At 42.3% G+C, this 27,746-nt stretch overlaps 1 protein-coding gene across 1 annotated transcript in view; it reads right to left on the reverse strand.

Moving 5' to 3' along the window:
* Nucleotides 1–27,746, reverse strand: part of EPG5 (ectopic P-granules 5 autophagy tethering factor) — a 107,216-nt gene that overhangs the window by 38,467 nt on the left and 41,003 nt on the right. Inside the window, exons 17-27 of the mRNA XM_010961412.3 lie at nucleotides 24,048–24,188; nucleotides 17,002–17,146; nucleotides 16,598–16,795; nucleotides 16,105–16,215; nucleotides 14,604–14,726; nucleotides 13,572–13,738; nucleotides 12,512–12,733; nucleotides 10,668–10,791; nucleotides 7,967–8,111; nucleotides 3,298–3,469; nucleotides 2,028–2,190 (exon numbers count right to left, since the gene is read on the reverse strand). Coding sequence (XP_010959714.2) covers nucleotides 2,028–2,190; nucleotides 3,298–3,469; nucleotides 7,967–8,111; nucleotides 10,668–10,791; nucleotides 12,512–12,733; nucleotides 13,572–13,738; nucleotides 14,604–14,726; nucleotides 16,105–16,215; nucleotides 16,598–16,795; nucleotides 17,002–17,146; nucleotides 24,048–24,188 — 1,711 coding nt within the window. The remainder of the gene's footprint in view (nucleotides 1–2,027; nucleotides 2,191–3,297; nucleotides 3,470–7,966; nucleotides 8,112–10,667; nucleotides 10,792–12,511; nucleotides 12,734–13,571; nucleotides 13,739–14,603; nucleotides 14,727–16,104; nucleotides 16,216–16,597; nucleotides 16,796–17,001; nucleotides 17,147–24,047; nucleotides 24,189–27,746) is intronic.

Genomic DNA, 27,746 nt, shown 5'->3' on the forward strand with positions numbered 1-27,746 from the left:
TTCAAGTGGTCTTAGCATCTACCAATTTTTCTTTTGAAAAAGGAAAGCATAAGTATTTTTAGTGTTGTCTGTAAAAGCAGAGTCTAAGCCATATTCAGTTTAATCTTATCGTAAATCATCTTCTTTCTGATCTCCCTCCAAAGTTACTTAGGAGGTATTTTTTAAAAGGTGTAATTTTTTATTTCAGAATTAACAAACTAAAGGTTATAAAAGAAATTTCAATTCAATGGTTCAGAAAAATCAAGACTATGACCCCTTTTTTTCTGAAAAGGGACAGAGACAGGTTACTGGTATGCTTGCTGCTAAAGCTCCCAGGTCGGCCTCGTGGTATTTTCCGCTGCAAGATGTTGAGAATTAACAGGAGACAAGGCCATCGGACCTGCTCTTTGGCTGGGACAGCAAATATTTACAACTATTCAAAGAGTAAGCTATTGGCCTGAATTGGAAAAACATTTCTTTGTATTTACCTGAATAGTCACTTACAAAAATGCATTTTAGGAGAATTCACTTCTCTATTTAACAGATTTAACAGCCTGACAAAGATATGTAATTTCAAAATATGGAAAAATACTGTATTTGTAAAAACACAGACTGGTAACAAGACAGCCCCCCCCCCTTTTTTTTTAATAATCAGATATATTTCATCCTCTTTCCCACCAACTCAAAATCCACCCTCACTGGCAAACTTTTCTTCCTGTTTTATTATGTTAGTAAGTGATCCTTCTAAAATACCGCTACCTTAGTCTTACTAAAGCACTAGCAACTGGAGGGATAAAAACACACCGAAAGAAAATTAACTTTATAAGGCACCTGGCCAAAGATATTATCTCAATATTTAGGAATCTCACATTCCAGGTCAAATTTCTTAACTTTAGATACATACAACTATGTTGGAAAAAAAATCAGAAATGAATTTTGAAGGTAATGAAAATATAAGTATAAAAAATTATTTCAAAGAAGACATTTTCGAGAGAAGAGGCTCCTAAGGAGACTGATGAAAAATACATTACAACTGTTAAAATGTGGATTGGCACAAAAAAGAAGGGAAAGTTTTGAAAGACAATCAAGAGTCAGTAAAATAAATCCCCCAATCCATAAAAGCTAACCCAAAATGGAGCTATTTTTGTGCAAGTGCAGTCAAGCAGCAGCTAGCGCCCATCTCCAAGCATTTCTTTCCCAGCTCTAGGAAAACTGAATTCACTTGCAGAAAGAGTGAGATGTCGTGATTAAGGAGCATGCGCCCTGCAGCCAGCCTGCCCAGGCCTTCCTGGTTTTGTCACTCACAGACAGCGTCACCTTGGGTGTGTAACTTAAGCTCTCCATGCCTCTATTTCCTCATCTGGAAAATACAGATAATAAAAACACCCACCTCACAGAGTGCTGTGGTGAGGATAAATCAAGTCCTGTAAAGTGTTTAGACAGTGCCTGCCATAAAGTAAGTGCCAAGACATGCTGGTTAAGGCTAAACTTTCATTCCAAAGTCCTGACAGTGTCGCAAATCCAACTTCTGCCTGTTGGCAAGCGCCACCCAACTGACCTGCTTTCCTCGTGTCCCTCCCATCTTTGTCCTCAGTGGCTCCCCACCGTCTGCCACATGCAGCCAGAGCTTCCAGTGATTACCCTTTCCAATGTGAATTCCTATCCCCACTCCCAAAAACAGTTGCAACAGACTGATCTAGACAATGACCCCTAGACGAAGTCATGGTGACTCCCACTCCCACATTCCCTCGAACTGAATCCAAACTACCATCACCAAAGTCTTTTATGGATCAGCTTGAGCCCCTCCCTCTAAGAATCATCTCAGGGATTTCACTCTTCATTTCTCTCTGGCTGCCCGTCTTGTAGGACTCGTCAGCACTTACGGGAATAAGTCATTAGCTCTCTGCGTATCTTCGCTCTCCCAGAAACTATTAGGTGTCTTGGGACAAGGGTGATGTACTATGCACTCCTTTCAGTCTTTCTCAATGATAAGCCATCATTAGGGCCTCAAATGAAATTCTCTGAATTATGAAGAAACGTAATCTCACCTGAACCGTTACGACCGCTGCCCCTTGGCACATCTTACCACCGCTGCCTCTGCACTCCAAGTGGAGTGTGGCCTGCTCTTCTCGATTAACGTACTGTTTGGGCATCGTGTCCAGCAGCTCACTATCCAGGGCAACCTGCTGAGATTCCCGAAGAGCTGCAGTTCTGAAAAACATCATTAGGAAGTGTCAAAAAAAAAAAAAAAGTCTTAGGAAAGGTTTCATGGTAAGCGATAAAAGCATCCAGTTCTCCCCAGTCTGCACTGGAGACCATTAAGACACAAGGATTCCACAGTAACGGAAGACCAGAGGTGTGTGTGCCAGGACTTACCCAAACCCCCTCGCCGGCAGTCAGGCCAACCAGCAAGTTAAGAAAGGAAGGAAAACAGGACAACTTTTTAGCCAGAAACAAAGCTTCATCTAGAATCTGTGTTATATCAAAACTGTTTTTAAACGGACCCTTAAATACATAAAAACAAATGAGCGTCCCATCCCGATTCAATCATCCTAAAGGGGCGTCTTGTTTGTAAGCACTGGTGGCATCTTAGGTATTAGCCACTCAAACTGAGATGTGGAGACGGGGAAGGCTAACTGTTCACATGGGTGTCAACGCCGTTCTAACTGTTAAGTATCATTATGTTAACGTGCAGGCGGCCTGTTAAGATGAAGATATATGCCTACACCAAAAACCACCAAGGAGAAAAGGGCCAAAAAGAGATTGATGCCCGTGGGTTTTGCAAAGATAAACTCTTTTACTTTATAAAACAGACTCACTCCACACACTCCTTTTCACAGGATCACCAGCTAGAGTCAAAACTTTTAAACAGTTGATCATTCTGTATCCACCGGGAACTCAGAACACTAAATGACTTTCCCACACTTTGCTCAAGTATCTCTGTCAATTTTTAAAAGAATATGGAGAGTTAGAGAGCAAAGAAGTGACCAAAGAGAGTAAATCTCATTTCATTCCCTTTTAACACCATCTTCCAGTATCAGAAGGTTACCTCAGGAGAAGCATAAGAAAAAACACAGCTGGCACGGCTGACCCTCAGAAATGCCACCACAAGACACATGTACAATGTATATAGTCCATGAAAACACTACAGAATTTCAGTGTGAAATTAAAAGACTTGTCACAGCTGGGTTAACTAAGGTGACTGTCTGAGCCAATCTGGTCAAATTACTCTTACGGTTAAGAAGGCCGGTGGCAAAGCCCTTCTGGGTGCTACTCATCCAGGCCGTCAAAGCACGAGGCTGGCGGTCTCGGTCTTACCTGGCCTGCTGCTGCAACACACTCAGGTCTGCGCGCGCCATCTGGGTGGTGTCCTTCTGACTCAGGAGCACGGCCGAGGAAATAACTGGGACAGGGGGCCTCATGGGGTGCAGAACTAGGGGAGGCTGGGGGTCCTCATGCTTCCGCAGGTTACTTAAAACTCTTTCTTTAGCTGAAAAACAATTAAGTGATATTTACTGAATAATGGCTACTAGCAGGTCATAACGTACTGCATAACTAGTCTGTTACCTTCCTAAAGAATGCTAAAGATCTGAAGAATAGTTATTTAAATCACCAGAGCCTTAAATGAATAAAATCATTATCTTTCATTACTTGCGAGTTTTGAGGGATCCCCCACAGGCCTAATAATATTCTACCAGGAGCTGAGAGCTCAGAAGCATGTGTTATGATTAAATAGAATTCCGAGCCTCAAAAATTCTTAATGATAGTTAAAGAGCTACAGCTCATGATTTTAAATTATCACCCTAGACAGTTTTGCATAACATGCTAGGTGTTTGGACTTGACACTGGTGTAAAAGGGATCCAGTGAATGAGTCTAAGCCAAGTTTTAGAAAGATGGTAGCTGTCATCCGGACAATGGACTAGGGAAAGGGGGCGGGGAGCCCAGTTAAGCATTTAATGCAATCATCCAGATAAATTTCATAGGAATAGGAGAAAGAGGAATGGGCATTATGGAATGAAGCTGAGTGAAAAATCTTACATTAGGCCAAGGTTCAAACAGGAGGCCTGAGAATAGTAGAGTTAAAATGAACAAAGACATGAGCATAAACTCCTACAGATCTTTATGTAGTCATAGAGTCATTCATTCATCCATTCATTCATTTATGCATTCACTCAAAAAATGGTTTATGAGTCCAAATAAGAAATTAGCCACCATATAAGAAAAATTAAGGTAAATAAATGTCAATCTGTACCATGCAAATTTGCACTGGATTGCACATGGTCTCATACTGGTCAATCCAACTTAAACGTTTATATTTCTATTCTTAGTACAGGCCTGAGCACACAGTAGGTGTCCAGTAAATTTCTATCTTCCCTTCCTTTCTCTTCACTCCACTATTCACCTACCACACAGTTGGCAGTGACTGAGGGATGGGAAGAAAAATGCTGCCATATAAGATAACAAAGGTCTGGAGAGGTCCAAGGAACTTCAAGTCAATAAATCAACAAAGTACTTAAGGGACTACTATGAATTTCCGATCTCATTCCAGATATAGCATTCAATTTTCTATTCTTGTTAAGAAAAATCAAAGAAAATTTAATAGCCATGACTTTACTTGGCATAAGAAATCTTGTATTGTTTGTAACCCAAACAGATGGAATTTAACATTCCAAACAGGTCAAGTTCAAGACCATCCCTTATAGCTGGGGTTTTTCCACTAGAACTACCACTCTGCACAGAATTCAATAAAGTTGGATATTCACTACTGGGTAAGGCTTCTGACTATGTTCAAGTTTCTTTCAAGCAATGTTAGGTCATGATTCTAAGGCAAAAAAGGAGGCTCTTTTTCCAATAAAATATAACTTATCATTAAAAAAAATCAATGGTGATTCTTTAAATACAAAATAAAAGACAGAAAAAACTTAATTCAGAGCATTGTCAACTATAATCACAACTCTGGACCACAACTGACAAAAATTATGAAGCCAGCCAATAAATTTAAAAAAAGAAACTGGTGTCATAAGCATGCAATAATCTGTGAAGTGCTCCTGAAAATTTTCCTACAATCACAATTACAAGTTCAATTGTTTCATATAACCATCATCTAACCTGCTATATCATCTGAGAAAAAATGAAACTTATTATTTAAAAATCTAGGCCTTAATTTTACTTAGAACTGCATGCAACCTATACTGATGGCCAAAAACAAGACACGTGGTGACGAGCAGGGTCCCTTCCCAGCTTTGTGACTCGGGCAGGTGACCTAACCACCTTACCTTACCCGTCAGGGTCCTTACCTGCTCAGAGGGGATAACTCTCACAGGGTTGTCGGGAGGACTGAGTTAATGCTAAGAAAGTGATGGGAATAAACTAAGGGCTTAATAAATTACTAGCTTAACTCCAGAGAAAAACAGTCTTTCAGGGCCATGTTAGGAAATGTGAAAGCACCAGAGATGCTAAGACACGACCAGAGACACATTCAACAGCTTACAGATCTGTAAACACAGCTCTTCCTCTTATTTAACAAACTTTCAGGAATAAAAAAATGAGAATTGATATGGTTGGGTTGAGGGCAACTTTTATACCTTCCCCTACATTTTTTGCTATACTGCTTAATTTTTTTTTCAATGCACTCATATAACTTTTATAATCAAAAAAAAAAAAAACCTATTATTATTTCAGGGGAAAAGATGTTGGAGGAAAAAAAAATTAAGAGTCTTAGATAACACTGTCCATTTGACACTCAGCACCTTTGATATTGAGTAGGACCATGCACCCCTGCCCCCTCCAACCCCTGCTTCTTGTTTATCAAAAAGCTGAGGTCTCCCAGGCCTTCCTGAGTCATAAAAGAGCAGGCTCAAGTAGCTGATGGTTAGGACAACAGTCACAGACTCACTGTCTGATGCACACTCCTGAGCTGTTTTACAGATACTGTAACTTACTGTAACTGCCACCAGAAGGGAGAAGCTACCTGCATGATGACCAGGTCTCTTCCCCAGCCTCCCCTTCAGTAATCTTGCGAACTGTGACCAAGGCTGTTGCCCCCAGGGTCATACCCCTGCCCTCCTCTCCTCAAACAGAAACCAAATACTCTTACCTAAGTCTCAGGAGGCAGCCTCGAAGAGAAGAAACAAGAACTGGTTAGAAATAGTGAGGTCCAAGATGACAGAGGACTTGACTGCCAGGGGCCCTTGCCCCTCGTTATAGGCTCACTGTAGTAGGTTAGCATGCTAAACGACACTCACCAGCGCCGTGACCACTGACGATTGCCATGACAACAAGTGGAAAAGCCCACACAAGGACAGGAAAGAAAGGTGACTGGTTCCAGCACACCCGGAAGGAGGACATGATGGCAGAACCTTCCAATAAAAATCCACATGGTCCAGCCCATAGCTGGAGCTGTCTCCACCGGCCACCTTGGCTGACGGTTCCCTGCGCAAGTGCATCTCTTTCCTTTTCCCTTCCCTTGAGCAATAAAGCAACTCTTCACTTTGTCCCTCTGCCTCTGCTTGCAAATTCTTTCACAGCCAGCAGCTAGGACCCAACTTTGGTGGGCTTCCTAATTCAGGGGTCTCACTACGCCACTAACACCTTCATTTACAGATGAGTGAACTAAAGCCAAGAGAGGTTCTTACTTTTCTCTGATCACACAGCTAACCAGTTGGTTAGTGGCAGAGCTGGAACAAGAATATATTTTGGCCTTTCTCTGAATCACCTCAGTGCGCTATCACACTACTAATTACAATATTTTGTTCAACAATTGTATGTACAATTTTCTTATATGCCCTACATTTTTAAAACATATTCAGTAATTTATTTTTTTTCTAGGAAGATTTTTTTTAAGTTTTTGCATTTTTTAAATGATTTCTTTGGGGGGGAGGGTATTTAGGTTTATTTATTCATTTAATTTATTTTTTTAATTTTTAATGGAGGTACTGGGAATTGAACCCAGGACCTCATGCATGCTAAGGACACACTCTACCACTGAGTTATAACCTCCCTCCATATTCAGTAATTTAAATTAATAAATGATCCCAAATATTATTTTCTATTATTTTTTGTCATAACATATGTCATCAGCTTTGCAGGTTAAATGAGCTTTGGTGGCCTGGCATAGAAAACCAACTGACAATTTATAAAATTGTTTCTCTAGGAAAACTCACTGTGAGAAACAACCAACTTAGAAATTTTGATCCATTTGTATGGTAAAACTTTCAGATACAGAGAAAAAGAGCTCATGAAAGAAAAAGACTTCTAATTTTAAAACTACAAACCGAAAATAACTAAATTCTAAGTTGTACTTTACATATTGTAAGTCAATTTAAATGTCTTTTTAAAGCATCACGGAGAAAACAAACTACCAACATACTTAATCACTTTCCCAATATCAACTTACAGCAAAATACAGGGGACAGAAAAACACATGAAACTGTACCACCAGGATATAATCAGCAAAATCCAGACCGCAGGGAAACCCTACGGTCCGCAGGTGGAGCCATGTCTCAGTGTGGGCCAAGGAGATGTAACCAGAAGGTCTACGAGCAGCTTCTTGAAAGAGTTCTTAAAAGAGGAAGACCCTTCCCTGCTGAATGGAATGCAAATGCAACAGCTTAAGCTTAAGCAGCTGTCTTGAACCTTAAGTGGATGTCACACATGAGGAAGGTGGGGCACCAAGACAGCAGAAGCAGGGGTCCTTGGAAGGCTTTCAGGTTATGAAGCTACTGCTCTGAACCACCTGCCTCCAGACTTCTCTTACATGAAAAGGAAAAACAAATCTCTATCATATTTAAGCCCTAAATGTTTTTGGAGTTTCTCTCATTCATAGCATAATCTAACCCTAAGTGACAGACAAGTTAACAACAAACTCCTAAAAAAGCAATTCTCACTGAGGAATACAGAGTGTGAACTTTAACCTTTAATGGCTCTGATTCATTCATTCACTCATTCATTCATTCAAAGGGTCTGTTGCTCACTCATGTAACTCACCCAACAACGGATCAGTGAAGTCCAGCTGCACTGACAGACTGCAGGGTGTGGAATGGGACTCCAGCTTGGCCTGCATCCACAAACCAATGGTTTCCTGAAACTCGTAATGTATGCGCTCCATGTTCAAATACTCCATCCACAGGTCCTAGAACGGAACCACAGGACTTTAACTTTCAGAGATGAATCATATATTCACATATAAAACTATATTACTATAAAGTGAACCAGTAAGTTTCAACATGAGGTGGTCCATTCCAAGTTCTCCAGGCATTAGGATGAATCACATTTAAAATGGGCACCCTAACAATCGTAGGAACCTTAAGACTTTTTGATTGTGTATCACGTTTGTAAAAAATAACACAAACACACACACACACACACACACACACATATACTACTGAACTTGTAAAGTATAAGATATAGGTAAAAAACATAAATTTTAAAGAGCTAAAAATAAGTATACTGAAAATAAATGGATCTGGATTATATCAAGCCCTAGGTCCCAATACCAGTTCACAGGAAATACAGGGGACAGAAAAACATATTAAACTATACCACTAAGATATAATCAGCAAAATTCAGACTGTGGGGAAACTCTGTGGACAAGCTACCCAGTTTCTTCAACAAATAAACGGCAATTAAAATGGATTAGGGGAGGACCTACAGGTTTAAACAGATTCGTAAGAACTGTCAACCAATTATAAAATGCAGGCTCCAGTTCAAACAAACTGTAAAAGTAAATTAAAAAAAAAAACTTTGATGACATTTGTGAGATAATTGGAAATTTAAACACTGTCTAGATATTTGATAATAAGAAAGTATTGTTAATATTTTTCAGATGGAAACACTTCAGGGTTATGTGGTTTTTATCCTCATCTTTTAAAAGATGTTATCAAATGCTCTCTAGGATTAGCTCCAACATGGCATCTCCAGCTACCCAAGCAATGAATTTGGGAGGCCCTATACATCTCATCTACTCTACCTAATCTAAAAATCCTATTGATTCCATTGATTCTTCTTTAATATATTTTTAATTTGTCCATTTATTTAATCACTCCTGCTATTTCAATAGCTCTCCAAAGACTTTGGAAAAAGACTTCCTGCCGATAACATTCTCTCTGCCATACCCCATCACCATGCCTTCCTTTCAACCTGACAGACTCCCATTTGTCTTGCAGGGCTCAGTTCAAAGGTCACACTCCAGCAGCCATCTGAATCAGGTGCCATTCCCGTTTCCACAGCACCCTGCGCGGTCCTCTCCCACAGTCTTTATCACCAGATATAATCATTATTCAGTCCCATTTGATCGTAAGCACCTTGAAGGCAGGGACTATGTCAGGTTCTTTTTCTACCTTGAACAATAGCTACCTGACACTTTAAAGGCATTCAATAGATACTCATGGAAGTGAAAGGGCAGAAAACTAACAAGATGACCACTGAGCTGTTCAGGCCTGCCCTTCTAGCCAAACTCACCTTATGACTAACAGTCTCCCCTCCCTGTGCACTCTCTTCTTAGAATAACTTAGCCTTTTACTCTAGAAGTCTTGAAAGAAGGCTACGGAGTGAACCTCAAGAAAATGGCCAGACCCTCCTCAGTTCCTCGGTAACAACAGCAAGTTCCTTTCAAGGGGAAAGGAATGCAGCCCCTGCTCACACCCTGACTGCTATCACGCTCCTGTTCTCATTTGTCTATAAAACCCCAAGATGGGCTCACAGTCTTTAGGGCGTCCGCCTGCTGTGACTTCCTTTGCCTGGCAAAGCAACAAAGCTGTTCTTGGCTACCGTCCTAAAACTCCGTCTCCAACTCTCAATTCGACTATCAGGCTACAGAGCCTGGTTTTTTGGCAAGAGATGGAAGGGAAGAAAAGAAGAAAGCAGAGCAGAGAGGAAGGAAGGAAAACAGAAGGAAGTCAAAGACATCTACCCAGAAATGAAACAGTGCATACGATGTGGAAGCAAGTAGATGTAAAGATCCAAATTAAAGTCTCTCAAGTCTCAGGGGATCCTACATCTCATCCCAGTGCTGGGGTCGATGCCCCATAGAGCTCAGCCCCTAGGGAAAAAAAACTGAACAGGAGAGAGATGTCTACACACACACACAAACACGATGGCTATCAAAAGCTTAGAGAAAACTCAGAAGTTTTGGCCTAATAAAAGACCACAGATGTCTTTGTTTGCGCACCTGGGAGAGAACAGCTTAGAATATGTGAAGACTAGAACTGAGTGTCTCCAGAAGGGCAACCAAAATGTGACACCTCCAAGTCAGTCATCTCCGAAGGTGAACAAACAGGAGCTCCCTATCTCCTCCTGCTATTAACTTCCTGTGTAATGCATGACTCTTGATAAATCCTTACAGTGAACTTGCCATGGGAGTAGAAATGACTGCTTCAAAGCGTTCAGCTGCTGACAATTTAAAGCAAGGACGAATACTGTCAGAAGAAGGCTGTGTTTATGAGGCTGTAGAAGGTCCCAGAATAAGCTTCAAGCCTTCGGGTGAGGCTTGAGATTCAAAAGGAAACATCTCCTCAATATAATCACATATTTTTATAAGTGATTTTATATAGTGACAAAACCACAACAACAGTGACCATCCAAATGACCTCATTTCCATATCAATAAGGGGTTTTACCATTAGATTATAAAAGTGACCAATTCAAACTACAGCCGGATGTGCTGGAAGAGACACCGCCGTGGTTTTTACCTGCTGATTCTGCATCACTTTTGCCAGCCTGTGGGTATCATAGTGCTTTGGCAGAGAAGGGATATACGTATCTCCTTTTTGAAAATTCTCATCTTCTAGCCATAATATATATACATTGAAGAGCCTAAAAGAAAAAAAAATTATATAAAATGTTAAAATATGCGCAGGCAAATGAAGTTTCTCACAACCCTAGGAACACATAAAAGTTCAGAAGCACATAATATAGAAAATGTTTCCAGCAACCATCACACTCCCAAGAAGGGCCAGCAGGGGATAAAGACAGGTCACAAATCATTTCAACATGATGCAGTAATTGCTTAAACAAAAGGCATGAAGAAAGGGCTCTGTGAACTGTGTCACTAAAGTAGGGTTAAATACAGTCCACAGAAAAAAAATAACTGGAGAAGGTGATTTTAACACAGACCGCGGATCTGAATTTGGAGCTTTTCTTTCCTGGGCAATCCAGTCACAGCGAGCCTTGGTGCTTGGAAAAATTCAAAAAACATTCAAATAAACACAATTTCTGTCTTCCAGAGAAAACATTAAAAGCCCTTTTAAACTTATGCATTGGAAGAACATGCCAGCTTCAGGCTCAATAACAATCTCCTGCCTCAAGGAACCACAAGTAGAATTCACAGCACGTATGCACCCTGTTCTCATCAAGTAGAGAACAAAGTCAGGCTTAAAAAGAAAAAAAAAACTTGACTTTCCAGTAAAAACTCTTCTAAAAATTTAATAATGTTTCCTTTGTTTTTATTTTGTTTTGTTTTACAAGGAACACAGTCCATGTGAGTTAAGATCACTGGTATGTGAAGCAGTTATTTGCAGCAACAGGTATCAGAAGAGTCTACAGCACACAAATTACACACAAATAAACCGGGTGGCGGACCAGTGGTGGGACTGGGCTTTACTCAATAAAGTGGAAAAATACCGCCTTTATCTCCATACCAGTCTGAGCAGGAAGGGACCCAGGGACAGGGCTTTGAGGCTCTTAAAGGGGAGGGGCCGGGATGGAGCTCCCTCCCAGCTTCTGACTCGATTCCGTGGCAAGTTCACATCGTGCCAAAGGAGGGCAGGAGGGAACATCAAAGACTTTCCCAGCTGACCGAAGCATTCAAAGATAAAGCCTTCCCAATGGTTAAGCCCAGCTAAAAATAAGTTTCCCCTTAAGCAAGTCAGAGAAAGGGAGAAATCATTCTGGAGGCTGAGAGAAGCCCTAAGGCTTTGAGGTTAAGCAAGCCTGAAGCCTCGGTGCTAGGTCGAAATGCTGGGTTTCCTAAATGAGACACTGTGTATACAGAGTTAATTTTTAAAAGCCATTTTTATTAATTAAGTCTTATTTATAACAGGAATGTCTGATTCATATCAAGCTTACAGATGAACGGTGAAGGAACAGTGTGAAGGGGACCAAAACTAACTTCAGAGTTCTTAACTTTTGGGGCAATGCAAATATTGTGCCTATTTTTAGAAGCAGTTTTGGGAGATTAAGAATCCACTGCACCCCAGAATTCCCTCGAGGAGAGAGCTTTCTTTCAGAGAGCTCTCCTAGCAGGCTTTTCTAGCTGTTAACCTGCCATGACCAATTGTTTTGATTTGTTTCTGATATTGAATAAAGAAATACAAGAGGACACCAGCCCTCTGGTTTAAGAATTTTCACTCAGACTCCAGGCACCTGCTCATTCACGTCTCATAAAAACATTACAAGATGCAGACCTGTCGCCAAAACCACCTTCCGCGTTCAATCTAACAGGTTAAAAGAATACATCCAGCAGTCTGTAACACAAATCATGGCTCAGCACGGTGCCTGCGCTGCAAACAACAACATAAATGGCTGAAGAGCCAACCTCACGAGCTCCGTGTGCAGCTCCGGGGAGGTCAGGTAAGCGGCGGGGCCCGGCTGGCTCGCCGGCGGCCCTTCACTGCCCTCTGCTGGGACGCGGAGGGCCTTGCTGGCCGCATGGTGGAAGTCAGCCACCTCAGTCAGGCGCCTCTTCATTTCTTTCAACAAGTTGATATGAGCAGGGCTTTGAAAAAACCTTCTTCCAATACAGCCATCTATGGGTAACCTTAAAAAATGCAAGCACAGATCACAACAGGATCAACGCAAGCTGCTCCTTCTAGGTGACACAAAATTGCAGTCAGTTACCAAGTCGACTTATTATGGCTGTGTATTTACCTCGTTAAATTAACACATATTATTTCTATCTCAATGGTTACCGTAAGGCTCCAACAAGATGGCATAAATGAAAGCAGCTTTTAAAAAGAATGAAACGTTATGCAAATTCAAGACACTCTCACCACTTTGTACAAGACATTCAAGATACTCTCTGCTTCTGAACAACCTGCAGTCTGGCAAAAAACAGACGTGATAAAAGAATCAACATCTGCCTGCTTCAGCGGAGTGAGTTAAGGGAGCGTGGTGAACCCGGAATGGAGCTGAAGCCAGACAGCAGTGGGCAGTGACAGTGGGCAGGTCCAGCTGGCCAGAGTCCCTTTACACCCAGCGGAAATGCCGGACACCCCAGCCCATCCACCCCAGGCACAGCCTGGTGTACCCATCACAGGTCCCCTCAAATAAGCCCCAAGACAGTCACACAAGCAGCCTCGGTTTGGGACAGTTTCTCTCCCTTTGCATCTCCAGAGGCTCTCTGCTAATCCTTGCCCAGTTCCAGGGTGTGGCCTTCACCACACTGGGTTTGGGGGTGGTAAAGAGAGAGGGTTGTCACAAGATACCCTGACCTCAGAAAAGGTCGAGTCTAACAGATGTGAAACAGGAGAGGAGAGAGGCTCCTAGTCAGAGAACGACTCTAACTCACACGCCACAGTGTGACAACACAGAGCAGCAGAGCAGTCAGTGCAAAGGCAGGAACTGATTCACGGAAAGTACCACCCTGGGTACCATACCCGTACTGCGGTCCTGGGCGGTGAAGATACAGGAGGAAGAACTTCTGCCAAATGAGCGGCAGAAGGGGATGGTCGGAAGGCGTGACGAGAGCCTGGTGGGCCCAACGATAAATCAGCAGCCTCTGGAGGGAGGGGACGATGGGGAGCTTCAGCTGGGCCTGGGCCTTCTACAAAAGAGGCGCGGCTTTGAGCAACCATGAAATGACCACAACTGCAAACAGTCAGCTCTTTCTACGTGATCCAAATGAAAACATTTTGTTTTCAATTCAGTTAAGAATAAAAAAGTCACATAAACCTTACTTCTCTAACCCACTAGCCAACACTTTCACCTTCTAAGTAGCAAGACGTGAGGCAGCTTTTTGGGGCTTTTTGGCAAAAATTTCACAGAGCCCAGAATTGGAATGGGTCTTGAGCATCACCTCGTCTAATTTTGCTTCCATATAAAACACTACAGCACAAGGGAGTAGAATAATATGAAAACCAAACTAAATTTTTCTGTCAAACTTTATCTTGAAAATTCAGATTTTAAATGGGCTTTCAAGAATGATAAACTCCTTGACAGGCTCTGAAATCCAACAGCAAAGTCCACACTATAGGACCCTAAAATAGAAGGTCTTTAATTCTAAAGTCTTATTCCAGACTTTTCCACACTTTATAAAGTGAGCCTAAGGATCAGCTAGGGAGTTTTTAAAAATAAATTCCTGGTCCCACTCCAGACTCAGAAACTCAGAAAATGGGGTCCAGGAATCTGCTTTTTAACAAGCTCTCCAGGGGTTCAAAACAATGACAATCCCCTTTGTACATGCAATGAACACAGCCTCAAACTATTAGGTTGTGACTCTCAATGTTAAATGAATCTTAGGGAAAAAGTATATGCTTCAGTTAAACCATGTTAAGCATTAGTTTGGTCATTGTGTTTTCCAAATAGTCACAACAAAAGAAAACCCTTCTGCCCAAAAGCTCTAGGGGAATCCGTCAGCATCAAAGTGTGAACCATCTTCTACCACTCAAATGCGGAACCGCTATTTGCACCTTCAGAGCCTGGTCGGGGCTGAACGCAGCGTTTATAACCAGCTCCCCTTCAACAACTCTTCGGAGCTGGGAGTCTTCTTCAAAGATGGACTCCACGTTCAGGACGGTCCACGCAAACCAGACCTACAGTGACACCAGGCAAAGGCGAGGGGAATGAGCTGCTGACTCAGACAAAACACATGCTGATAACTCTACAGATCAACATCTTTGCGATCATAAATCTCAAAAATTATTTATAGCATCTGAAATTAACACACAGTTTTGTTTTGTTTTTTAAACTTTTTTTTCAGATTTATTTTATAAGGGGGAGGTAATTAAGTTTAGTTATTTATCTCTATGTGGAGGAGGGACTGGGGATTGAACCCAGGACCTTGTGCATACTAAGCATGTGCTCTACCACTTGAGCTATACCCTCCCGGCCAACATATAGTTTTCATACCTATTTCTATTCTTATAAATTTAGACAAAATTGGTCACTGAAAAATGTTAAGTTCCTTTGGAAAGGCTACTGTAGTAACAGGATGTTAGTTTGCTCAACAATATCTAGTGGGCAGGTCGTGCATGCAGAGGGCAGGAAAGAGGACCACACGTGAGCTCCGACCTCAGAAAGTTTTCCATTGACCAGAGGAGACAAGACTAATATATAAGGAACCAAAATGTAAAGTGAGAAGTGTGAGTATGAAATCAGGGGTCAAGTGCTATGGGAAACCAGAGGAGGAAGGGCGCGGTCAGAGAAGGCAGCTACATCAGAGAAGGCTCAGCTTGGGGACTGGAAGGGAGGGCATGCCTGGTAAGAGCATCAGTGAGGCAGAGATGGGAATGCCAGAGATGCACGCAAGGTGGCAGCGTGGAGTGTGTTTCAGCTGGCCCACAAGAGGTATGAAGAGCAGGGGTAAGACTATCATAGGAAGGTGACGGGTGTCACCACTGATTTAAGTGACACACAACTGGACACACAAAGTCTGAGAGGTGGTAACAATAATGAAAATAATGCTGTTAATCAATGATAATGACAACAACCGTAGTAGCCAACACCTGGGAAGCGCTGTTCTGAGGGGTTTACATGGAGGTGTGATCATTATTCCCATTTGACAGACAAGGAAACTGAGGACACAGAGGTAAGCCAGCTGCCCAAGGCACAGCACTAGCAAATAGCACAACTGAGACTAAAGCCCAGGCGGTCTGGCTCCAGCACCCGCTCTTAACCCTGCCCTGCTGCCGGCCGGGCTCTGCAGGCAGGCAGGTGGAGTCTGATGTGGAGCTGTCTGACCCTGCGGCGGCCGCTTGACTCCAGGAACCTCAGTTAACTCCTCTGTGAAACAGGAGCAGCAGTGGTACCTCAGCAGGGAGCTAGAGTGAGGATTAAATGAAAAAGGATTCTTACACATAGTAAGCACTAAATAGATGTTAGTTATTTCAGGTTAGTAGTAATGTATTAAAAAGGATGATAACAATATTAAAGTTCACAAAAATAACAAACAGTCTGCAGTGGACTGCCTACCTGAGTGGACGTGGCCAAGCCCTCCACAAAGGAAGGGGTGATGTTGCCAGCCACAATCCAGCTCACCAAGGAGGAGAGGAGACTCCGGTCACAGTGGTACCCCAAAGCATTCTTCACCAGGGAGAGCATGTGGAATAGAGAGAGGAGGCTTTAAAAAACTGAAATCAGTGAGCTTTTCAAGAATATTAGCAATCATCTTACTATGATGGAAGGTTCTGGTAAGATACAGATTTCTGTCATTGGCCACCAGCAGTGACAGTCCCAGGCAGCACGTTATAGCCAAATGTAACGAGCAGGGCTCTTCCTGGGGGTCCTTCCTGTGGCTTTACAAGGATCTGAGCTAGCAGACAATGGTTACTGGGTAAAATACCGCTAAGACAAAGCTTAAAAAAGGCAACGGCCAGAGCAGTACTGAGAAAAGTGCGTGCGGGAACCTTCCCAGAAGACTACTACCTAGCTGATGACCGAAAGATAAATTCTCTAACAGGTTCACCTTATGTTGCTGGTAGAGCAATTTCTGCACACAGTCTTCCTGCATCAGCTGGAAAGCTGTTTTACACAAATGGTCCATGAGGAACAGGATGGGTTGTTCTCGGTACCAAAGATGTTGGCTTATAAGAGCTTGAACCCAGAACTCCAGTACAGCAACCGGGCCCACTTCATTGGGCTGAGCGCTTACAGAAATGTGGGCCTATGGAGAAAGGGTCCAGATGATGTGAAAGGTTAATAAACAGCCTCTCATTTTTAAAACACTAACAAAACCCAGATCTGTTAACTCTCTTGGCCAAAAGCACTATGGCAAGTGCTCTGAAATGACCAACACACAGATGTGCTGGCATCTGGGGTCTGATTGGGAAGGTGGGTGGGGATGGACTAGGGGCCGACTAGGGCCCTGACCTGGATCATGCTGTTGAGAAGCTTCACGTTGTCACCATGGCTGGCTCCCATCAGGTGCTGGGCCACCTTGTGGGTGACCTGCTGCGTGACACCCTGAGGGACACCGCTGTCCAAGTGTAGGAACAGGAGGAGGTGTGACAGAAACCTGCCAAGTACACAGAACAACACACTTTACTTTCTACTCGGAAGCAACAGAATTTCCAGTGGCTCACTGCTTGTGAGAAAACAGAAAAATATCGAAGTGGTCCCATTTTTAGGCCAAAGCTCAATTTAGGGATTCTGATAACTCTTCAGGAATTTCAGAAGAATAAGGTTTTCCAGTTTACCGTGGATTAAACCCGCCCCCCTGCAGACGTGCGGCGAACAGACCTGAGCAGCACAAACACGTGCAAGTCAAAGAGCCACTCGCCCCCCCCCCTCCCAGACAAGAGCAGAGGTGCCTACAGGATCATTCCGCAATCTTTTGCTGGGTGTCAACTCCACACAAGGTGGCACGTGGGGGATTTGGGAGGAATACATCGCCGCAGTTAAGTCACAGACGTGCCCTCAGTTCCCTGGATGCACCAGGCTCCCTCCTCTCTCAAGGCCCTTGCCTGAAACACTTCCCCACACCTAACCTGCCGAACTCCTACTCATCCCTCACGTCTCATCTGCAATGTCCCTTCCTCAGAGGAGACTTTCTGACCCCTCCCCGCCATCTAACATATGTCTATTCCATTATTCTCTCTCATAGCACTCGCTGTCTTCCTTCATGGTCCTTCAAATTGGTAACTGCATGCTGAGGATGTGGTAATGTCCTGCGTGCCTGAGGGCAATGCCCAGCCTGCTTTGTTCCGCACCGCACAGACGGGGACAGCGCAGAGGCAAGGATCAGCGGTCGATACTGCGGAATGAGGGTGCCTTCCATTTCACATGTGGCACCACGCTGGCCACACTCCTCTCCAGCAGAAAGGAAACAGGAAGGGCACAGTAAAGCCCTTGAAGAGTTCAGAGGACAGAGCCAATGCAGGCTTTAGATGGGAGAGGGAGACACAGAGGAGGAAACACTGGAAACAGAACCTAGACAGACTCACCATTACTCCAAGTTTAACAATTAGGGGGGAAAAATAGACCATTCAATCTAATTTTAAAATCTCTTAAAAATCACAAAAACCTAAAAACAATTAATTAAAATTGTGCCAGGCAAGCATCATCGTCCTTCACGTGCATCACTTAATCCTTACACCCAGCCTATGTGAAAAACAGTAATATCTCATCACACAGATAAAGAAACGGAGGCTCTGAAAAGTTAAGGAACTCACCTGCGTTCACACATTAGTAAAGTGACGGGCTGGAGACACAAACTCCCACCTGACCACCCTGAAGCCATGTGCGAACCAGAACACAAGTGTTCCCAGGCACGCTTGGTGCCTAGACTGCTAGTTTTAAACTAAAATGTTCTTAGGCCCAAAACCACTCGTACTGAAGCAGGATCCCCAGGGAAGGAGCTGGGAACTTGTACTTAAGAAGCTCTCCCAGGTGTTTCTCATCACCAGGCAAGTTCCCGACACAGTTTGAAATGACACACAATGAGAAAACTGCAGTGTCCCCCTTGTGCCTCTGGATGTACCATGTGTTCCCTACCACACAGGCCCCCTCCACATCTGGCCTCACCTCTCCTTTCCTGGCGCTTCAGAAGGCCCCAGCCAGGTGACCTCCTCCCTGCCCCCCGGACAGGTACTTCTCTCCCCGCCCGTGTCCTCACTCATGCTCTTCCCCAGCCTGGCCTCTCCAGACTTTCCTCTCACCCTCTATGGACACTGGAAAGGTCCTGCCTTGCCACATCCTCCCCACTGGCCCAACGTCGACATGCACTTCAAAGCTCAATTAGAAACCCACCTCTTGCATAAAGTCACATTGGTGGGCCATCTGCTGTTTCTGTTCACAGAGCATCCTCTGTCTCCCTTCTGCTAACACATCCTTTCATTAAGGGAATGGTCCTTCCTCCGTGCTGTACAGAGTTGGTCGGTGGAGGGGGGAGTGGTTCTCAATACAGAATCCCTGCACACCTTCCTCTCAGGACTGGTCAGTCCCACTGGACACAGCGACAGGCTCAGGGAGGGCACATGACTAAGTCACACCAATCAGGAATCGTTACAAGGAATAATGATAAAGAAAAACATTCGCCTTTCCCAGGGGAAACTACGGTGACGCTCAGTTCTCTCAGTAGCCATGTACTTCCATTCCCCTGGAAAAAATACGTCTGTAAGAGACGGGCTCAAAGAGAGAGAAGCCAAGGGACCTGAGAGGGTAGATAAACAGAAAGAGAAACACTAACCCAGGGCCTCTCAACTTCGCAACCACTGATATTTTGGGACAGCGAATTATTGTGAGGGGCTCTCCTGTGTACTGTAGGACGTTCAGCGCCATCTCTGGCTTCTACCACTAGACGTCAGTAGTGGCCTCCCCCGCAACCTCCCCCTCCCAAAATATCTCTAGACATTAACAAAAGTCCTCTGAGAGTCAAAATCCTCCCAACTGAAAACCGCCACTTTAGAAAGATGGTAACCTGATTTACCATGAGCCGTTTTTCCCAAGCACATGAGTCAATACATTCCCTTCTCGGTAAAACAAGCGTGCTTTGGGTTTTCATCATATGCAATTAAGAATCTTGATTAATATCCATCCTTAATTCCTTCCCTCCCTAAGCAGCTATTTCTTGTACCACAATTCCATATACTTTACCATACAGAGTTGAGCCTTGAACACATGGGGTTAGGGGTACTGACCCCTCATGCAGTTGAAAATCCACATGTAACTTTTGACTCCCCAAAAACTTAACTAACAGCCTCCTGGTGACCAGAAGCCCTACCAATAACATAAATAATCAGTTAAGACATATTTTGCATGTTATATGTATTACAGGCTATATTCTTACCATAAAGTGAGCTAGGGAAAAGAAAGTCATAAGGAAGAGAAAATGCACTTACAATACTGTACTGTCTCTATCAATACTGTAAGTTTACATCATCTGTTTACAAGATGAATCAACTGTCAGTACCTACATGGACACTGTCTTGTATGATATAAAACACTGGATATTACACACATTTTATTAACACTAGACTTCAAAAATGAAAAGACGATGCAAAAAAGAAATTCATATTTGTTTACAGGTATAACAATTCATGCACTGCTACTGAAGAAGCAGCAGTAAGACTGCTTTAAGGCAGCCTAGGGTAATCAATATGATTGCTTCACAGTCACCCAGCCTACACGCTAAGGAATGAATCATAAAGATTTTACGGCAGGGAGAGGCTATAGCTCAAGTGGTAGAGCACACGCTTGGCATGCACAAGGTCCTGGGTGCAATTCCCAGTACCTCTTCTAAAAATAAAATAAACCTAATTACCTCCCCCCACCAAAACAAGATAAGTAATACAATAAAAAATAAATAAAATATTTTTAAAAATTTACAGCAATATAGTATAATCATATTCGTAATACAATATTGGAAACATTGTTACATTTTTTTAAACCTACTTACTCGTGATGATACACTGACATGCAGTTTCTCCGATTACAAAAGCGAGAGGCATACTGTGCAGTTGTAAAACTCTTCGAAAGCAAAGTTATAAAACAGTAAGAAAACTAACACATTATTAATTCCGTATGAAACGTCACTCACCTCACACCTACGCAAGGATATCTAAGCTAGGTGATGATCACACAAAACGTCTCCTACAGCTCTTGCCGTATGGCGATGAGGTTTTCTCAGGAAGACACACACATAGCCACAGTACGGCATAGTATTTACTGTTCAGTAAGTGGCAGACGATCCTCATAAAGGTCTTCAATCTCATCATCTTCACGCTGAGTAGGCTGAGGAGGAGGGAGAGGAGGGGTGGGTCCTGCTGTCTCGGGGGAAGAGGCGGAAACGGTGGAAGGGGAGACAGGAGAGGAAGGCACACTCAGCATAAGTTTTAGAAATCCACTGGAACTTCTGACTTCTTTGCCTTTTCATTTCCCCAAAAATGTTTCTATACTGTATCAGTCCTTTTTCCACCAGTTGCTTTAGTTTCAGTGCCTGTACTGTAGAAGGGTCCATATCATAAAAGAAGTCAAAAGCCATCTTGAATAATCAGAACCTTCTGCCATGTGGTCTAATGTTAATTTGTTCTCTGGCGCTGCTTCTTTTTCTTCCTTGTCATCTGGCACCAGCTCAGAAGCTCCCACCTCCATCGAGTTATCTTCTGTTAATTCCTCCAGTGTGATGTCTATTACGTCTTGAATTTCTCCAAGATCCATATCTTGAAACCCTTCCCCCACCCCTGGCCCCAACTTCTTTGCCACGTCTACAACCTCTTTCTTTTTTTGAATTTGTTATTTATTTATGGGGGGCAGGGGGGATTATTTATTTATTTATTTATTTTAATCAAGGTACTGGGGATGAAACCCAGGACCTCGTGCACGCTGAGCGTGCACTCTACCACTGAGCTATATACCCTCCCCTCAACAATCTCTTTCATGATTTCCTGCATTGGCTTTGTCATAAATCCTGTAAAGTCATGCACAACATCTGGACACAGTTTTCTCCAGCAGGAATTTATTGTTTCGGGCTTGATGGCTTGCACAGCTTTTTCTGTCACAATGATGGCATCTTCAACGGTGTAATCCTTCCAGACTTTCATGATGTTCTGTCACAAACATCTTCCATGGTGTTGACAATCCTTCCCACAGAGCGCCATGTGTAATAAGCCTTAATGAGCCTTATGACCCCCTGACCTACAGGTTGAATTTGTCACATTGCGTTTGGGACAAGAAGACTACAGTGATGTCTTCGGTGTTAAATTCATGGGGTTCTGGGTGGCCAGGGGCATTGTCTATTGTCAAAAGAACTTTAAAAGGCTGTCCCTTAATGGCAAGGCACTTCCTGACTTCAAGGACAAAGCACTGATGGAACCAATCAAGAAAAAGGGTTCTTGTTCTCCAGGCTTCTTGTACAACCAAGACTGGCAGCTGGTGCCCATCTTTTCCCTTGAAGGCTCAGTGGTCAGCAGCTTTATAGGTAAAGGCAGTCCTGACCATAAACCCGACTGCATTTGCACAAAACAGGAGAGTTAACCTGTCCCCTCCTGCCTTAAATCCTGGTGCTCACTTCTCTTCCTTATTAATAATGTCCTTTGCAGCATTCTTTTTCCAGATAGGGCACTTTTGTCTGCATTAAAAACCTGTTCAGACATCCTTTCTCCTCAATGATTTTTTTTTTAATGGCATCTGGGAAATGACCTGCTGCCTCTTGGTCGGCAAAAGCAGCTTCTCCTATAATCTTGACATTGTTTAAGCCAAACTTCTTTCTAAAATTATCAAACCATCCTGTGCTGCCATTAAATTCTCCAGCTTTAGGCCTTCGCCGTCCTTCTGCTTTCGGTTGTCATATAATGATTTTGATTTTTCTTGAATCATTTTAGAGTCCATAGGTATGCCTTTCTTACAGCAATCCTGCACCCACATAAAAGCTGCATTTTCAATATGCAATTAAAAAGTATTTCACAAAAAGTGCAACATTTTGATGCCTGCTGGTGTAGCTACAGTGACAGCTCCACAAATTTTCTTTTCTTTTTTTTACGATGGTCCGTACACTGGATTCATTGATCTTGGAATGACAGGTGACTGCAGCTGCAGGCCTCAATCCACAGTACATGTCAAGCAATTCAACTTTTTCTTATAAAGTCATGACTTTCCTCTGCTTCTTGGAAGCACTTCCAGCATCATCAAAGGCACTTGGTATGTGTCCCATGGTGTTATTCAAGGTTTACAGTATTGCACTAAATATGATGAAAATGATGCAAGAACCACAAGAGGTCACTTTTTACTGATGTGCAATCTACTGGAGAGACAAACTGCTCCCTCAGAGATGACTAGCAACATATAGCGTTTTAAGAGGATATTCAACGCTTGAACTCACTGTGATAGAAACAGGAGGCGGCCATGAAACCATCACAGTGGTACAGCATGTACTACATTACTTTTATGCAGTTATAATTTAATACTGTGCCTTCACATTTATTTACATTACTCTTGACTGTGAATGATGCTATATATGGTCTTTAAGTGTTTGTGTGTGTAAGTTTTGATAAATTTTAACTTTTTTTTTTTTGAAGGGGGAGGTTATTAGGTTTATTTATTTATTTACTTAATGGAGGTAGTGGGGATTGAACCCAGGACCTCGCGTATGCTAAGCATGCACTCTAGCAATTGAGCTATACCCTCTCCCCGATAAATTTTAACTTTCTATAATAGATTTGTGTATATTTTATGGTAGTAAATGATAGAAGAGACTAGTATCCACATATATTTTATACATACATGACATACTTTTTTCCTAATTTTTTCAATATTTCTAGGCTGCAAAGTTCACCTGTGAGCTTTTCAAATTATCACAAATCTCCAAAAAAATTTTCCAGTATATTTACTGAAAAATATCCTCATAAGCGGACCTGCACAGTTCAAACCTGTGTGGTTCAAGGGCCAACTGCAATGCAAATGCCATCCATACATCCTAGCATGGACCTGCTAATACTCTGCTTCATAACTCTGTAATTACCCCAAAGTCTTATTTTCTCAACAAGATTATCAATGTCTCACGTGATAAGCACTTTCCTATGTATCTTTTCTGTATATAATATCACCCTTTAAACACTGCAGGCAATAAAAAGCAATGTGTTTTGATATTGATACCACAGCAAAGCCATTTGCTGCTCAATGTCAGAAGCACTGTTCAGAGATTCGGGGAAACAATCACTCTTCAATGCTAATAAGCTATAAGCGATCCAAAATTAAACGACAAAGGGAAATATCTTTCACAACAATAAAACAATAAAATAAAAAAATAAATAAAATAATTATTAGATTTTCATATTAGATGTTCATCACTCAGCATCCTAAACTAGGCAGGAAGTTCTCTGCCTCATAAAAAATATACTGTTGAAATATCATTCCCTATATTACACTTAGAAACCAGAGGACACAGTCATTATGTACTTGCTGGGCTGTTCTCTACTTACTGGTCATTCTTCAGAAGGTAACACTGGCAAGGGTAGAACAAAGGCAGAATCTTATCCAGGACGTGGACCACTGTTCTCAAATGCCTCGACTGGACCAGAATTCCCAAGAGTGGGATGCCTTCTTCACAGAACTTCACAATGCTATGGACAAAGAAAAAGGCAATGAGCAGGCAAGGCAGCCAGTTCATAAAATGACGTCCTTCCAGTAAGCTATCAGCCTACGTGCTACCTGCGTCTTCTCAGGTCTCCAGCACCTTACACACACCCACACCTCGCACAGGAAGACAAGGATCAGGACTCTGCAAATATGAAGGGACTTAAAGTTCGCCTATATTTCCATTTTATACGAAAGAAAGGTGAAGCATCATGCCCCAATTCACACAGTTTCCTGATACAGGGTCTAAATGAGAACCCAGGTTAGCAAATTTCTAATCCAGAGCATTTTGCTTCTCAAATTGTGCTTCGTCCAAAGGTCACAGGGCTCTCACTGTCTGTGTATTCCCACAAGGTATTATAGCAAAGATTCAAAAGTGAGCTCAACCTGTCTGTACAAACAGACAAAAATTTTCCGAAACCAATGTGTCACAGAAATTTACTTTTTTTTTTTTGACTCCTCAGAGAACCTACCTTAAGAAATAATCTCAAATAGGAAAAATATGACAGATGATCCATGTAAAAATGTACTTCTCAGAATTATTTATAATTGTGAACTCAGAGGCATAAATGACAAGGTAAATTTTGGAAAAATCCATTCAATGGGAATATTATGAATAATTTTAAAAGAATGCATATGGTGGCCAAGGGCATTATGGAAAAATACTTCTGCAATAATGATAGTAGGAAAAAAACATAAAATTTTATACTTCTGATTATAACTACTGGTTAAAAAAAGAGTTATATAGACAGGGAAAAAACAGATGATATCACACCAAAATGCTCATGTATTGCAGTGCAAAAAGTGAGTGGGTTTTTCTCCGTTTTCCTAATTCTATAGTTTGGTTACACTGCTTTAATTTAGAGGAAAAAAACCTGTTGAAAAAATAAAAGTAATAATGCAGATTATGCCCTAAGGAAACGTTTACAATATTAGAAGTGAAAAACAAAGGATCTATAAAATTATACACACATTATAGCTCTAGAAAAGATCCAAGGAAAACATACTGAATAAAAATAAACAGAAAAAATAAGCAATGTTTTATTGGGATGAGAAAGATTCTGGATGATTTTTTTGACTATGGTTCTCTGTACTGTCTATGAATTTATATTCATGTATAAGTTATGTTCTGTGTAAACTGCCCCCAACTCTAAGCCCATTCATAAGACTGTTTTCAGTTAGTTCTAGTATATATTCGTCCCAGATGACCACAGTGAGTTCAGCCCCAAAGAGAAACACTTTTCTCACTGTCACTCAGTATCTGTGAATTAAGAGCTGCAGTCCCAGAATGAATACAAGAAATTAGAAAAATCATGAAACAATTAAGTTCCGAACATTACACTCAAATAATCCACATCGCAGACACTGTCTAGGCATGTTAATGTTTCATAACACACTGAAGCCTCATAAAGTAAGTCTGACTCTACTATTGTTCCCATTTTATAGATGAGGAACCTGAGGCACAGGGAAGTGTGAATGACACTAGGGCTACTAGAAACAATGTGCGGAGTGTCTCCCAACGGGCTCGTACAACTTCCCTCCTCCTCCTAGTAGATCAATTCTGCCCTCGTTTACTTTCAGATCTATCCATAATTGGGCTCTACCAATCCACCTCATGACCTCCATTCACCAACAGGGATCACGGGCTTCAGTCAGGAGTGTTTCCCCATCACTTTCCCTCCCCCTCAGATACCTGGTGCTCCTTCCCACAGTCGTACAATGAAACACTTACTATGGGTGGCGGGGCGGTGAGGGGAGGAAAGAAATAGGTAAGGGAGCTTAAGAGGTTAAAACTTCCAAGTGCAAAATAAACGTGTCATGGGTGTGAGATGTACAGTGTGGGGACTATAGTCAATAACTATGCAATATCTTCGTATGGTGACATATCAGAAGTAGACTTATGTGGTGATCAGTTTGAAATGTACAGGAGTATCTAATCACTATGTTGTGTAACAGAAATTAATATAGTGTTATAGGTCAATTACACGTCAAAAACAAACAAACAAACTCACAGAATAAGAGATCAGACGTGTGGTCACCAGAAGCCAGATGGAGGGGAAGAGGGCGCTGGACGAAGGCAGTCAAAAGCTACAACGTTCCTTATATAAGACAAATAAGTACCAGGGATGTGATGAATGACGTGATAAATATAATTAACACTGCTGTACGTTATAGATGAAAGTTGTCTAGAGAATAAATCCCGAGAGTTCTCATAAAAAAAAAAAAAACATTTCTATTTCTTTGATTTTGTATCTACACGAGATGAGGAAGGGTCACTAGACTTGCTGTGGTAATCATGTCACAATGTACATAAGTCAAACCATTATGCTGTACACCTTCAACTGGTACAGTGATATATGTCAATTATATCTCAATAAAACTGTAAGAAAAAAATACCCATGAAGTTCAAGTTCTGGAGATATGAAGGTGAACAAGACAACGCCCCTACCATCCAGAAGCATGCAGCCCCCGAGGAGAGGGAGAGAGAAACTGACACCATGACACAGCAGGCTGCTCAGAAGTGACAGGTGCCTCAGGGCGGGTGTGGGTGGCCCTTGGGCGGAATCTTTAACACTGTGGGCACGTGGCATCACCACTCTGCTCCTTAGCCTAGGACATCATCTCTGATTAAGACTCTTCTCCAAAGCTTAGCTCCTCCCTGAGGGCCTCCTGCTCTAATGATCTCTCCTTCTTTTAAATTCTGCTCATATCCTGAAAGGTTCTCAGTCCAGGCTGTGCGTTAGAATCACCTGGAGAACCGGCCCCCAGATCAATGAGATAAGGATTCTCACTCTCTTCCCTGTATTGGCAGAATCACTTTTGAAGTGATTCTAAAGAGCAGCCAGGACTGAGAAGCCCTGCTCTACCCGTAGCATACAGGCCATGATGATACCCTTCAGTATTGCCAACTGTTTTATGTCTCCCACGTCCACTAAGCTGTCAACAACCTGGGGACAGCTACCCAACAATTCTGTATCTCCCCTACTTCATCACACAGGCTGAACACTAACAGCTGACAGGACACCTAAGCATCCTCCTGAAAATATACTTAATGTGGAACAAGATGCTGAAATCAGGATGCTAAAAACATGCTACAGCGAATCTAAAACACAAGGATCAGAAAGCATAGGTCAAAGAGGTTTTAGAAAAACGGACAGGCTAGAAAAAATTAATACACTGTAGGAAAATTATCTTTAAAGAAAAGGATTTTTAACCAACTGAGAATTCATCATGCATTCATTTACTTACTACACCAGACAGAGGCTTCACCACTAGGGATAAAATACCACAAGACAAATATGGTTCCTACCACTCCTGGGAATATATCCAGAAGGAGCCCTACTTCAAAAGACACTTGCACCCCAATGTTCATAGGAGCACTATTTACAATAGCCAAGACATGGAAACAGCCTAAATGTCCATCAACAGATTACTGGATAAAGAAGATGTGGTATACTTATACAATGGAATACTATTCAGCCATATAAAATGATATCATAATGCCATTTATAGCAACATGGGTGTCCCTGGAGAATGTCATTCTA

Source organism: Camelus bactrianus, chromosome 30 (genome assembly GCF_048773025.1).
Source record: "Camelus bactrianus isolate YW-2024 breed Bactrian camel chromosome 30, ASM4877302v1, whole genome shotgun sequence".
Taxonomy (NCBI): Eukaryota; Metazoa; Chordata; class Mammalia; order Artiodactyla; family Camelidae; genus Camelus; species Camelus bactrianus.